This window comes from Scyliorhinus canicula, chromosome 14, assembly GCF_902713615.1.
Source record: "Scyliorhinus canicula chromosome 14, sScyCan1.1, whole genome shotgun sequence".
Taxonomy (NCBI): domain Eukaryota; kingdom Metazoa; phylum Chordata; class Chondrichthyes; order Carcharhiniformes; family Scyliorhinidae; genus Scyliorhinus; species Scyliorhinus canicula.
Genome location: NC_052159.1, coordinates 32,895,752 through 32,911,285, shown reverse-complemented (window position 1 = coordinate 32,911,285; position 15,534 = coordinate 32,895,752). Strand labels below are relative to the sequence as shown.

The 15,534-nt window shown below is 44.9% G+C and overlaps 1 protein-coding gene across 3 annotated transcripts in view; it reads left to right on the top strand.

Moving 5' to 3' along the window:
* The window catches only part of nek3 (NIMA related kinase 3), a 40,618-nt gene extending 25,357 nt beyond the window's left edge, over window positions 1-15,261 (top strand). For all 3 annotated transcript variants that reach the window (XM_038818377.1, XM_038818376.1, XM_038818375.1), the window contains 4 exons: window positions 370-525; window positions 630-761; window positions 14,091-14,217; window positions 15,153-15,261. In XM_038818377.1, the coding sequence (XP_038674305.1) occupies window positions 370-525; window positions 630-761; window positions 14,091-14,217; window positions 15,153-15,222 (485 nt within the window). In that variant the 3' untranslated portion in view covers window positions 15,223-15,261. The remainder of the gene's footprint in view (window positions 1-369; window positions 526-629; window positions 762-14,090; window positions 14,218-15,152) is intronic.
* Window positions 15,262-15,534: the final 273 nt, after the last annotated feature.

The following is a 15,534-nucleotide window of genomic DNA, read 5'->3' as shown; positions in this document are numbered from 1 at the left end:
TATGATCATGGCTGATCTCCTCTCGGCCTCAACTCTTGTCATCCTGTCATCCTTATTTTCCTGTTGCTGGCTATCTATTATTGTGACTTTTATAATGCTAGAAATGTATCGCAATGAATTATTGTACATATCTGAATAGAGGCGAGCTGAACTGATCGTGTATGCGGGTTGGCTACCACATGGAGCATTTACGCTGTCCTTTCTCTCGAGTTTAAACAAATAAAATTAGAATCCACGCTAGAACAAGATTGTACGCAGTTTGTGTAATTATCAAGCCTGGTGAACTAAATTACCTTTTCTTTTAAAGTTCTGCTCTTGTGCGGTTCCTCTGTGACAATTTGTTACCCTGTTTATTTATTTAATTACCAGCAACACCAAAGGGAGAGCATGTGATAATCCCACGTGGCAAAGCCTCCAACGTCCTCAGTCGAAAGCAATGGAATGAATTTCCTCCAGATACAGTGTTAAATATACTTGAAAATGCAAAACTGACATCCGACATGGCTGTTGAGGACTTTAACAGTGGTAACTTTTATTTTCCATGTGTTAGACATTTTGCAAAGTGATTTTTTTTTTTACCAGGAACGTTCTCATTTATTTAGTGATACTTACATTTTCAAATTTATTAGGTAATGGTGTGAAAATCTATAAGAAGGGTCCCCGTAAACAGTGGAGTCAACGCCCTCCTGAAACAGTACTCAATTTCTTAAAAAATGTTAACTCGAACTTCGCTTTTAAGACCTACACAATAGATAAAGGAGGTAAGAATTTATTTTTAAAATTATTTTCTTTTTTAAAAAATGTATTCAAAGTTTTTCAGTAATTTTACAAAACACTCCAAAAAGGAAAATAATACAAAGAAAAAAGGGCAACATGCCAACCAAACAGAACAACTTAACCCTCTAAAAGATAAACAGTTTAACAAATTAACACCCAACTCAAAACAAAATAGGGCAAGCGCCCCTTTCAAAAAGGAAAATAAATAAATCAGGCCCCCCCCCCCCCGAGTTGCTGCTGCTGACCTCCACCTAATATTCCGCAACAAAGTCAAGGAACGGTTGCCACCGCCTGGAGAACCCCTGTAAGGACCCTCGCAAGGCAAACTTTATCTTCTCCAACCTGAGAAACCCCGCCATGTCGTTGACCCAAGCCTCCACTCATGGGGGATTCGTGGCCCTCCACATTAACAAGAGCCTTCTCCAGGCTACCAAGGAGGCAAAGGCCAAAACTCCGGCTTCTTTCGACTCCTGCACTCCCGGATCATCCGATACCCCAAATATCGCTATCCCAGCTCAGTTTTACCCGAGTATCCAAGACCTTGGACATAACCTTTGCAAAGTCCTTCCAAAACGCCGCAAGCGCCGGGCATGCCCAGAACATATGGGCGTGGTTTTCTGGGCTCCCCGAACACCTCACACATCTGTCCTCCACCCCGACAAATTTACTCATCCTCGCCTCTGTCATATGCGCCCTGTGTAACACTTTAAACTGGATCAGGCTGAGCCTGGCGCAAGATGAGGAGGAATTGACCCTGCCCAGGGCGTCAGCCCACAGGCCCTCATCCAGCTCCTCACCCAGCTCCTCTTCCCTCTTGCCCTTCAGCTCCTCCACCGAGGCTTCCTCCGCCTCCTGCAGCTCCTGGTATATCTCCGAGATCTTACCCTCAGGGTCTTAGTTGCCCACACAAATCCCATAATACTCTTGCTCACTCGCTTGAAAAAGGCCTGAGGGATGAGAATGGGCAGGCACTGAAACACGAACAAGAACCGAGGGAGGACCGTCACCTTGACAGACTGCACCCTACCCGCTAGGGAGAGCGGAAGCATGTCCCACCTCCCGAAGTCCACCTCCATCTGGTCCACCAGCCATTCCAGATTGAGCTTATGCAAGACCCCCCAACTCTTGGCCACCTGGATACCCAAATACTGAAAACTCCTCTCCACCATCTTGAGCGGCAGCTCCCCCAACCTAATTTCCTGGCCCCTCGCATGCACCCACAAATAGCTCGCTTTTCCCAACGTTAAGCCTATATCCCGAAAAGTCTCAAAACTCCCTAAGGTTCTGCATGACCTCCCCCATCCTCTCCACCGGATCCGCGATGCATAGAAGCAGGGCATCCACGTATAGTGAGACACTGTGCTCCTCCCCCCCCCCCGGACCAAACCCCTCCATATTGAGGAGTGAAATCGGCCTATACGAGCCACACTGCAGCGGGTCTTTGTCCCGCTTGAGAATAAGCGAGATCAGAGCCCGCGACATCGTCGGCGGAAGAGTTCCTTTTTCTTTCGCCTTGTTAAAGGTTCTCAACAGCAACGGGGCCAACAGTTCCGAGAACTTCCTATAGAATTCAATCGGGAACCCATCCGGTCCCTGGGCCTTGCCCGCCTGCATACTCCCCAACCCCTTAACCAGCTACTCCATCCCGATCGGGGCCCCAAAACCCTCTACCTGCTCCTCCTCCACCCTCGGAAACCTCAATTGGTCCAGGAACCGCCACATCCCCTCCCCCCGCCTCCGGGGGCTCTGATTTGTACAAGTTCCCATAGAAATCCCTAAAGACCTCATTTATTTTGGCTGGACTCCGCACCGTGTTCCCTCCCCTGTCCCTGATTCCCCCAATTTCTCCTTCCTTCGCAGCTGATGCGCCAGCATCCGACTCGCCTTCTCCCCATATTCATAGGCTGCACCTTGTACCTTCCTCCACTGGGCCTCAGCTTTCCCCGTAGTTTTAAAATTATTTTCAATGAACTACTCTAAGTTTTCTTTGATTCATCTGCTAGCATGATTGTTAGAACAAATGTTTTTATAAATAAATTTAGATTAGAATCTTTGTAGTTTATATGATTTTTCTGTTTCCCCAGTAGTCAGTAAATCTTTAATGAATTTGATTTGTAACTCCATGTCACTATTTACATTCCTGTGAAAATCAGCTAAGCGCCTGGCTATACATTTATCAAATTAGTACTCATAAACTTGGGAGAAAAAAAATGATGCAGCACATTAATTGATGGTAAAAAAGTATTCTGGTAAATATTTGAATAATTGCAGTGTATGTCTTAAATATTGTAGTGCGAAATTTTGTAGCGTAAACCAAAGATATTTTGTGCAAGATCATAACATAGAAAGATAAAACATTGGTGGATCCAATTATGTATTTTGTCCACCAGATGGAGCAAGCAGCTTTTATTAACAATAGATGTTAAACATGTGATCTCTCTATAGAATTAAAATAATTTACAGAGCTAGTCATTGAAATGAAAATAGAAAACATTTATTTCAAATCCTATTTACTGAAAATTGAACAGTGAAAGTGAAAGTCGCCATAGTCCTCAGGGGCAACAGGCTGCTCTCCCCTTTTTCAGAGAGAGCTGGCTGGTGGTGGTTTAATTTGAGGGTCACCACTCCTCAGGCGAGGGGCAAGGTTGAGAAAGCCTTCATGAATAACCTCAGCCATCACAAACCAGCCGCTCAAAAACCTCATGCAATGCTGCTTTTTCTTTTATTAGCTCACTGAGCAGAATTTGCCCTAGAAATTTCCAAGTGTGGTTTCTAGCAGGAAACAAAAAGTGATTCCTGCCGGGTGGATCTGCGCAATCCAGATCACAATCCATCCACATTTAGAAATGTTTTTGGAGCCGGGGTGATTCACGGCATGGGATGCAAAGAAGCCAGCAAGGCTGGCTTCTCAGAGATCGTGGTGCCTTTTCTAAAGGGTGTCCCAATCTCAGAATAACACTACAAACCACCCCCATCACTGGCAATACCCATCCCATCGCTGGCAAATCCTCTCCCCTCCCTCCCTTGTGTGCAACACCCGCTATGGCTTCGTCAAAGCTCCCTTTCCCTTAAGGATCCCCTCTTCAGGTTCTGCCTCACAGCAGTGGCAACCTGGCGGTGCCATGTTGGCACTGCCAGGGTACCAGGGGCAGCACTCAGACAGAGCACCTGGTCTTTCTTGGAAGGACTTCAAAACGGAAGAATCCCCAGCAAAAAGAAAAATGGGGTTAGAAGCAACACCTCTTTCTAGGAAGCACTTCCGAACAAAGAGAAACCTCTATGAAAAAAAACTGCTGTTAGAAACAATACCTGCTCCTCTGCCGTTCTCGCCTGCCCGTTACTCCACAGGTCCGGTGGTGGTGGTGGCACTGAAGATTGGCGGGCACTGGAGGAGACACAAAAGGGTGGAGGGAGCGTCGGTCTGGAACCCCGATATGTAATAAACATAGGTTTCTACCGGGCAGGATGGATGGTGGGTTCCAGAGCTGGCAGAGGGCGGGTATTAGAAGGATGGGTGGCCTGTTTATAGATGGGAGCTTTCCCAGCTGCAGGCACTGGAGGACAAGTTTAAATTGCCGCTAGGTAACGGCTTTAGGTATTTACTAGTGCAAACCTTCCTGAGGAAGCAGGTGTGGACTTCCCGCTGCTGCTGCTATGGGGGATACAAGATAGAGTAGTGTCCGGTACCTGGGTGAGGGAGGGGAAGGTGTTGGACATCTACCTGGAGCTGTTGGAGGCAGAGGAAACCCCGGTGGAGGAACTTAAAGGCAAGTGGGAGGAGGGGTTAGGAGGGGAGTTAGAGCCGGGACTATGGGCGGAAGCCCTAAGTAGGGCCAATTCCTCCTCATCATGTGCCAGGCTCAGTCTCATACAGTTAAAAGTGGTTCACCGGGCACACATGATGGCGGCGAGGATGAGCAAGTTTTTCGGGGTAGAAGACAGATGTGCGAGGTGTGCGGGGAGTCCAGCAAACCATGTCCATATGTTTTGGGCATGCCCGAAGCTTGAAGAGTTCTGGCGGGGGTTTGCCAGGGCAATGTCCAAGGTGTTAGGAACACGGGTGGTGCCGAGTCCAGAGGTGGCAATCTTTGCAGTGTAAGAAGACCCGGGAGTTCAGGGAGTGAAAGCGGCCGACGGTTTTGCCTTTGCCTCCCTGGTAGCCCGGAGACGGATCCTGGTATTGTGGAGGGACTCGAAGCCCCCAAGTGTAGGGACCTGGATCAGTGACATGGCTGGGTTTCTCAGCCTTGAGAAAATAAAGTTTGCCTTAAGAGGATCAATGTTAGGGTTCTCCCGGAGGTGGCAATCGTTCGTCGACTTTCTTGGGGAAATTTAATTAAAAATGTCGGCAGTCGCAGCTTTCGGCGGGGGTTTAGTGTTGCGGGATTAGTGTTGTGTTTGTTTGTTTTTTTGCTATTTTTGATGTCTGTGAAGACAGAGCCGTTCGGGGAAATATCTATTTTTGCACTATGTTAATGTTTAACGTCTATTGTTCTTTTTCTGTTTTTGTTACAAAATTTTACAAATATTTCAATAAAAATATTTTTTTTAAAAAGAAACAATACCTGCTCAAAAGAAGAAGCACTGTAGAGGTAATGGATTACAAAGAGCTATAAAAACAAACAAAGCTAAGCCCTTCTTTGAAATAGCCTGGACCTGTTAATCAAGAGGATTATAAAACATACTGGACCATGAAGAGCTATAGAAACAAACAAAACAAAACCCTTTTTTGAAATAGCCTGGCGGTGTCAATCAGAATCTACTAAAAGGGTAATGGACCATGAAATTGAATGTAAACAATGCGGTTCAAAACTTTTAGGATTCTCAGCAAGCCCAGAGGCTTGAAAAGGATAAAGGGAAATAAAATTAAAGTGAAAAAGAGCTTCAAAAGTCTGCAACACATCAAAGGGAAGATCTTTACCGTCATCTGACAGATCTTTGAACGTGGCATGCTGGGAGAGACATCAAAGTTTTGAGGGTGACAGGGAGAAGACTTTCACCTTCACTTGACGGGTCATTGAAGATGCCCCTCAGCACACTGGAGGACAGTGTAGAGAGGGTACTCATCCACTTGCTCCCCCTCTGTGTCTCTGGCACCTGGTCCCCACTTTTAGGGGCTAGCAGTGATTCGCACCTATGGGTCTTCCAGCTGGAGGAGGGCGGGAGCATCCTGGGATGGGATGCCATAGTATCCCATTTCAATCTTGAAAATGACATTGAAATGGATGCTAATGAGTTCTGATCAGATTCTCACCGTTTCTGGGCAAGAACCTGATCTCAACAGGGGGAGTGGGCTGGGAGACCCGCGATGGATTTAATGCCCAGTGAGAATCCTGTTTTGGGTCTCACCCGATTCAATGGGCAAGTGGAATCCCAGCCAGGGCTGACGGCCCTGAAGAATTTTTCTAGGTCTCCCTACAGAAGCTGCCAGACCTGCTGAGATTCTCTTTCGTTTCAGATTCCAGCATCCGCAGTAATTTGCTTTTATGCTAGGTTACAGATTGCGAATTTAGAACAAAGAAAAGTACAGCACAGGAACAGGCCCTTCGGCCCTTCAAGCCCGTGCCGCCCATGCTGCCCGTCTAAACTAAAATCTTCTACACTTCCTGGGTCCTTATCCCTCTATTCCCATCCTATTCATGTATTTGTCAAGATGCCCCTTAAATGCCACTATCGACCCTGCTTTCACCACCTCCAGCAGCGAGTTCCAGGCACCTACTACCCTCTGTGTAAAAAACTTGCTTCGTACATCTCTTCTAAACCTATGCCTCCTAGTAATTGACTCCTCTGCCCTGGGGAAAAGCCTCTGACTATCCACTCTCTCTATGCCCCTCATAATTTTGTAGACCTCTATCAGGTCGCCCCTCAACGTCCATCGTTCCAGTGAGAACAAACCGAGTTTATTCAACCGCTCCTCATAGCTAGTGCCCTTCATACTAAAGCCTCCACATCCTTCTGGTAGTGTGGTGACCAGAATTGAACACTATACTCCAAGTGTGGTCTAACTAAGGTTCTATACAGCTACATGACTTGCCAATTCTCATACTCAGTGCCCCGGACAATGAAGGCAAGCATGCTGTTTGCCTTCTTGACTACCTTCTCCAACTGTGTTGCCCCTTTCAGTGACCTGTGGACCTGTACACCTAGATCTCTCTGACTTTCAATACTCTTGAGGGTCCTACCATTCACTGTATATTCCCTACCTGCATTAGACCTTCCAAAATGCATTACCTCACATTTGTCCGGATTAGACCTTCCAAAATGCGTTACCTCACATTTGTCCGGATTTAATGTGGCCAATCCACTTACCCTGAACATCTTTGGGTTGGGGTGTGTGTGTAGGGGTGGGGTGTGAGACCCACGCAGACACGGTGAGAATTTGCAAACTCTGCACGGACAGTGACCCAGGGCAGGGATCGAACCCGGGTCCGCAGCACCTTGAGGCAGCAGTGCTAGCGACTGTGCCACAGTGCTGCCCTGGTTGAATACAGTTCTGCTGCTGCCAATGGTGTACAGTGTAACATTGACTTCCAGTTTTGACATTCTAGATCTGTTTGAAATCTATCCGATTTAGCATGGTGGTAATGCTACATAACATGATCATAGAATCATAGAATTTAGAGTGATGGAAGGTAATCTCACTGTGAAGATGGGACTTCACCTCCACATAGATTGTGTGTTGGTCACTCCTATCAATACTGTCATGAACAGATGCATCTGCGATAGTAAATTGATAAGGACAAGGCCAAGTCCTGTCTTCATTTCTTGTCAGTTATCTCATTGGCTGCTGCAGGCAAAGTCTATTACATATGTCCTTTCGGATTGGGCTAGCTCAGTCAGTACTGGTGTTACCGAGCCACTCTTGGTGATGGATATTGAAGTCCCCCACCCAGAGTGACTTCCCAGGCCATTTCAGAGGGAATTTAAGAGTCAACCACATTGCTGTGGGTCTGGAATAACATGTAGGCCAGACCAAGGAAGGATGGCAGATTTATTTTGCTGAAGGTCATTCGTGAACAAGATGAGCTTTTAATGACAATTGTCACCATTTCTGATACGAGCTTTTAATTCCAGATTTTATTAATTAAATTGAAAACCCACCAGCTGCTATGGCAGGATTTGAACTTCTACCCCCCAGCGCATTAGCCTGGGCCTCTAGATTTCTAGTCCAGCAACATTGCTACTAATCCAAAGTTCAAAGAGGCAAATTCTGACGACAGGTTGCACAAACTTGGTTTTTGATTCCTTGAGTTTGGAAGGTTGAGGGATAGTCTAATTGATGTAGTTAAATTGATTAAAAGAGTCAAAATGATAGATACAGATAAACTGTTTCAACTGGTGGTAGAACCCACAGCAAGGGGGCAAAGTCTTAATATTAGACCTTGGCTGTTCAGGGGTGATGTCAAGAAGGATTTCTTCACATTATGTATGGTGGAAATGAGGAACGGACTCCCCTAAACAGCTACCAATTGAGATTTCCAAGACTAAGATCCACTTGATTTTTGTTAGATACGATTATCAAGGGATATGGAACATATAAATTGAGTTGAGGTACAGATCAGCTGTGATCTAATTGAATGAGAGTACAGGCTTGAGGGGCTGAATGTTTCTTCATTTCCTATATATACAAGAGAGGGAGATAAGGAGTTGAACAAACATGGACAAGAAAATGAATAACAAACTGCAGCCTGGGATTCGATAGACAGTTAGATAAGTAGAAATGTGCATTTGCATTTTCTTTTCATCTGTGAGCAATATCACGAGAGGCAAAATTGTATTAAAAATTAATTGGCCCACTTGTCCAATGGGTATTTTCCTATGCCAGTTGTTAAATTATTCAAGTTGACTTACTGCATCTGTTTTCAGTTCTAATATTACTTGACTGTATATTTTCACATCATAACAGGCACACTGCAGAATTCCAAAGATCACTATTATGCAATATATATTTTTCTGGCTAAGCTAAACCTGTTCCACTGCAGCAGAATTTAAGGTGGACTGATTCAATTTCTTCTCTAAAGTTGGATCTAGTATGCATTAATTAGCAAGTCACAATCACACCATTTCACCACTGTAGCAGCTTTTTGAATGTTTAGCCCTCTGTACAGCGCACAGGATAAGAACTTGTCAACATATTGCAGCAGAACAACCTCTTTCCACAGCAAAGCCTTCAGCAAACATTTTATTTAGTCGGTGTGGATCTGTACTCTTACGTTTTTAAGTTAAAATGTGGTTAAGACAAACTGGGGCAGATTGCAGGACTATACTCGGCATGTAGACTGCACTGTACATAAGCCAGGTGTGATTGTTGCTGACACCACTGTTCTGTTTTCCAACACTATTACCGTCGCTGACCAACCCTAACGGTCGCTAGAATACTGGACAGAAACCCCACCGTTTTATTTTACTTGTGTAAGTCTGTGAGGAAAGGAGACTTCACTCCAGGAGAAATTTCACACAAAATAGGGACATGGCATATAAAAAACCAACTTTATTACTAACACGGTAGTAAAATATCTTTATCATCACAAAAGAAAATAGCTTACAATTACCCCTTAAACAATGCTAATCAATACAGTAACACAATAACCCTTAACTGCTATCTTTACTTCCACTCAAAAAGCAGGACTATTTCAGGTCAACATCCACTTTGAAATACAGTTAGCAGACTCAGGCATATTTGCTTGAGAGATGTTTTTTGAAACTGTTTTACGAGATAGATCTGAACCGTGTCAGAGAAATGCAGGATCTCTAACTGAAGTCCAGGAATCAACTGAAATGCCTGTTTTATCTGCAAAATCCCTGGCACTCTAGCACCTCCCAATTGTTACATCATTTTACCAAGCTGAAACACAATGGGCGCAATGTACTTGGCTGGCTGCACCCAGAAAGCAGTGCCCCGATAAATTCCGGGGGTGCCAATAAATTTTAGGGGAGCCCGCTCCCATGACCTGATTTGAAAAGGGCATCCCGATCTCCTGCGCTGAGGAGTTTTGGCGAACGGGGTCTCTCGGTGCAGGAAAAGGGGTCTGAGTGTGGCCTCAGCCGTGTGCTCCCTGCTGAGGCCCCGTATCTATCCAGATTCACGTTAGATAGCGTTGTGTTTCTCGGAGCTACGAGTGCAGAGAAACCTGCAGCTGAACGCACTCACTATGGGACATAGTTCCCATTTGGTTCGACCACGTCCAATATCTCTAGTGATCTACTCCACAGGGAACCTTCTTATTCCAAACAAAAATCCATTAGCCCAAGCCTTTACGATGCCGTAATTGCACCTCTGGCTCCGAAAAAACCGAGCTGTCTTGTAAACTAGTATTTTAAAAAATGCTACTGCAGCATTCATACACACACTAACCCAGGCTTTTAATCCTTAATAATAATAATCTTTATTATTGTTACAAGTAGGCTTACATTAACACTGCAATGAAGTTACTGTGAAAATCTCCCAGTCTCCACACTCTGGCGCCTGTTCGGGTATACAGAGGGAGAATTCAGAATGTCCAGTTCACTAACAAGCATGTCTTTCGGGGCTTGTGGGAGGAAAGGGGAGCACCCGGAGGAAACCCACGCAGACACAGGGAGCATGTGCAGACTCCGCACAGACAGTGAGCCAAGCCGAATCAAACCTGGGACCCTGGTGCTGTGAAGCAGCAGTGCTAACCACTGTGCTACACTCCAAATACATACAATACAATGTATCTGAAATTCCTGCATTCATTACAACACTCATATATTAACCATCTTGATGAATACAAAATCTACCCAGAACATTTAAAAATAAAACAAAAGAGCAATAATACAGGTAGAATAAAAGAAAAGGATCTTGGAAACATGAAACCAGAAAAAAATATTGTAAATACAAAACAGTTCGAGAAATTTTATGAGAGGTTGTACAGATCAGAGCCACCTGGGGGAGACCGGGAGATGCAGGAATTTCTAGATGGGTTGGAGTACCCAAGGTTAGGGAAAGGGGACAGGGCTACATTGGAAGGAGCGATAGTGGAGCAGGAGATAAAGGATGCGATTGGGATGATGCAGTCGGGGAACGTGGCAGGGCCGGATGGGTTTCCAGTGGAATATTATTAAAAAATTCAAGGATAAGCTGGCACCCCTGATGGTGGGGATGTTTGAAGAAGCGATAGAGAAGGGGGTATTGCCGCAAACTTTGGGGCAGGCATTGATTTCCCTGTCGCTAAAAAAAGATAAGGACCCGACGGAGTGTGGGTCGTATAGGCCCATATCACTTTTGAATGTGGACGCAAAAGTATTGGCGAAGGCACTGGCGGGTAGGCTGGAGGAGTGCCTCCCAAAGGTGAAGATCAGACGGGGTTCATGAGAGGGAGGCAGCTCTTTTCAAATGTTAGAAGGGTATTGAACGTGGTTATGGCACCGGCGGAGGGGAAGGAAACAGAGGTGGTTGTGGCATTGGTGCTGAGAGGGCGTTTGACCGGGTAGAATGGGGGTACTTGATGGCAGTTCTGGAGTGGTTCGGGATTGGACCAAAATTTGTGGACTGGGTAAAGCTACTGTATAAGGAGCCGAGGGCGTGTGTCCGCACAAACAACATCAGCTCAAGATACTTTTCTCTCCACCGTGGGACTAGGCAGGATGTCCTATGCCCCCCCCCCCCCCCCCCCCCCCTGCTGTTTGCACTCGCGATTGAGCCGTTGGCCATCGCGTTAAGAGGTTCAGGGGTATGGAAAGGAACAGTGCGGGAGGAGGGGGCGGGTAGAGCATAGGATGTGCTTATATGCCAATAACTTGCTGTTATACGTGTCGGAACCGAGTGTGTCGATAGGGAGAATATTGGAGCTGCTTCGGGTGTTTGGGTCTTTCTCGGGGTACAAACTAAATCTAGACAAGAGTGAGTATTTTGTGGTCTCTCAGCCGGGGGTGGGGGGTCTGCCATTCCGTAGGGCAGGGACTCACTTTAGGTACCTGGGGGAGCAGGTTGCCTGGGGGGGGGGGGGGGGGGGGGGGCTCCACAGGTACAACATTTCTAGTTTGGTGGGGAGAGTGAAAGCTGATTTGGTAAGGTGGGCTGGTCTCCCTCTGTCAGTGGCGGGTCGGGTGCAGGCGGTTAAAATGAACGTGTTGCCGCGATTTATGTTTATTTTCCAATGCCTGCCAATTTTCTTGCCAAGGGCTTTTTTCAGAGAGATTGAGAGAATTATTACTTCGCTCATATGGGGAGGGAAGGTGGCCAGAGTTAGAAAGGTGCTGCTACAGAGGGGAAGGTAGGCAGGGGTTTGGATCTCCCGAACCTGATGTACGACTGCTGGGCAGCGAAGGTGGAGAAGGTGCGGAGCTGGGTCAGAGGGGTTGATTCCCAGTGGGTCAGAATGGAGGAACGTTTGTGCAGGGGGTCAGGATTGAAAGCACTAGCAACAGCGCCGCTCCCGATGGCCCCGGGAAAATACACGGGGGGTCCGGTAATAACAGCTTCATTGAGAATTTGCAGGCAGTTTCGCCAACACTTCGGGTTGGGGGGCAGGGCCAAGGGAAATGCCGATTCGGGGAACCACAGATTTGTGCCAGGGAAGTTTATTCACATTTTTCACGTTTATTGTCACGTGTACCGAGGTACAGTGAAACGTATTGTTCTGCGTGCAGCTCAGACAGATCCTTCTGTACTCGAAAAGAAAATACATAGGGCAAACATAAAATACACAATGTAAATACATAGACACAAGCATCGGGTGAAGCATACCAGGAGTGTAGTACTACTTGGTAGAGAAGATGTGTGAAGAGTCTTGAGCCTTACACAAACATTGGTTGTTTTAAATTGTCGGGCATTTTAAATTAGTATCACTTTGTATCTGAGCAATCATTGATGCCTCTGCCAGCAGCTCTTGGAGATGGGCTACCCCTTTCAATTGGATAGCAGGCTGTTAATTGGCCACTATCAGCAATATGCCACCCCAGAACCTGCCAACTGTGAAGTAGCATCATCCCTGGCAGCGGAATTTCCCTTTAAGCCAAACAATTGTGCGTCTGTGTTGGACGCCGGAATTCACATGTCCAAAAGAACAATACCATCCATATAATAGGCCCCAACATTTATAACAAATGCACTTCTCTATTGTTCGCACATTTGCCTTGTGTTTCAGGTCTGCGACTTATCATCAGATTTTGTTTGTCTCCCTACAGTTCCACACTACCTGCTGAGTGTTTTCCAGCATTTTCTGTTTTAATGTCTGAATTCCAGCATCGACGGTATTTTGTTATTGTGCACATTTTTATGAGGGCCTTATTTACTTGTAACTCTTTAACTCTTAAAAGAATAATAGTTTTTATCCCCCCCCAGTGGGAACATGCCCAATTTCTCCTTATAGCACTGAAGCAAAATCAAACTTGTCCCTAATGTTAGCGTACTCGCTGTACTGCCATGTCCAGAACTGCACAGTACTCCAGTGCTTTGTACGTGCTATTTTCTCTTGCTGGAGCCTTGTGTCCCATCAATCTGACTATAGAACCTGTGAATGATTTGATTTTGCAGGATGTAGTAATACTGTGTAAACAAGTTTTAACTTACAAAATCGAATTATGGAAGGAAAAGTAATTTTGGCTGATGTTAAATCAAAGTGTCGCGTTTATGGTGCTTATAGCAAAGAATGATATAAAAACGATACTGAGCTATTTAAATTATTAAATTATTTCAAAGGCCATTGTACCGGACGCCAGCATGACTGAAAAGAGTCTGATAGAAGATTAGGTAAATCATGAGGCAGTAACTATAGGATACTATATTGAACGTTAGAGTTTTAAAAACTTGTAGGTTGTAGTTAGAGGGGAAGAACAGGGAAGATAAACATTTTGATCATTTTTAGATCATAAGCAACGAATGCAGAATAAGAAGCAGTGGGATATGGTTTCGCCTTAATAAATGGGCAAAGAGGACAAGTGTAAGATGCTGCAATTATTACTGAGGAAAAGTGAAAGGAAATTCCTCAGAAGCATTGATTATAATAGAATAATTTCACTAAAAATAGTGAAAGATAAGAAACATTAGGTGGTGTAAGTTGACTTTGGTGGTAGCCAATGGAAAAGAAAATCAGCAGGAGAATCAAACAACTTTTGAATGGCTGTCACACATGTTGTGGTAGAAAAATACTAAAGTTAAATTTCACCCCCATCATGCTTAATGTGAGACAGAAATTGTTGAGCTGTAAGTTAGTTGTGTAAATTTCTGGTTTCTCCAATCAACTATTTATAGATAACTATCTTCTGTATATTAAATATTTGCAATTGTTTAGAAATTGATCTTTTGCAATTAACATTTGAAAGTATATAACTGACTGTCTTTTCTTTAGCATCAGGAACCTCTCTCATTGGCCCACTATCAGCTGCGTTTGGAAACACTGATGATGTTGATGGTGAAATGGAAACAATCGAGTTGGATCCAGAGAGGTTGGCACCCAGATCTGATGATGAAGACACGTAAGTTCAAACGTTATCAAGGTTACGTCAGCACATAGCATAAAAGACATTTAGATGAGCACTTGAAACGCATAGCATACAATGCTACAGACCAATGCTGAAAAATAGGATTAAAATATAAAGGTGCTTGATGGGCAGCACAAACATGATGGGCCAAAGGGCCCCTTTTTATGCTGTAAAACTCTGACTCATGTTTAGAAGAGGTTAATCCTTAAAAATACACTGATAACGGTAATTGTTCAATAGCTGTAGTCTATCACTACTAACGGGCAGCACGATAGTACAGTGGCTTCAAAGCGCTAGGGTCCAGGTTCGATTCCCAGCTGGGTCACTGTCTGCGCGGAGTCTGCACGTTCTCCCCATTTCTGCGTAGGTTTCCTCCGGGTGCTCCGGTTTCCTCCCACAAGTCCCAAAAGACGTGCTGTCAGGTAATTTGGACATTCTGAATTCTCCCTCTGTGTACCCGAACAAGCGCCGGATTGTGGCGACTAGGGGATTTCACGGTAAGGGTGGCACGGTAGCACAGTGGTTAGCACTGTTGCTTCATAGCTTCAGTGACCCGGGTTCGATTCCTGGCTTGGGTCACCATCTGTGCGGAGTCTGCATGTTTTCCCCGTGTCTGCGTGGGTTTCCTCCGGGTGCTCCGGTTTCCTCCCAAAAGTCTGAAAGACGTACTTTTTAGGTGAATTGGACATTCTAAATTCTCCCTCGGTGTACCTGAACAGGCACCGGAGTTTGGAGCCACAAGGGTATTTTCACAGTAACTTCATTGTCAGTGTTAATGTAAGCCTACTTGTGACACTAATAAAGATTATAATTCTCCAGCTCCTGCTATGATCCAGGCTGGAGTAAAATAGACATTGAAATGCCACATCTAATTATTTTTGCTGTTATTGAAATGATTGCTGACCTTCTGTATATTTTTACTGTTACAGAGACTTTGAAGAATCAGATGAGCCAGATTGGGTGGATGAATTGAAGAAGCTTCTGGAGTATAATCTTTAACGTGCTGTTCTAACTGAATAATTAAAGTACTGAAAATAAGATTTGTTTTATATTTCATAAGTATGTTTCTTGAGATAATACAACAAAGTTACAAACTAATAATCTTTATTGTCACAAGTAGGCTTACATTAACACTGCAATATGCACCATAAGCAAGGAGGGAGAAAATAGAAACAACTTAACCGACATGAGCAAAGCATGGAACAGTAGAACGACATTACAATGGGCTTGATACCATCATTAAACAGAACTAGATACCTATATCACCCCACCAGGGACCAAGGGAGGGACAGGAGAAGATCATAAAAATAT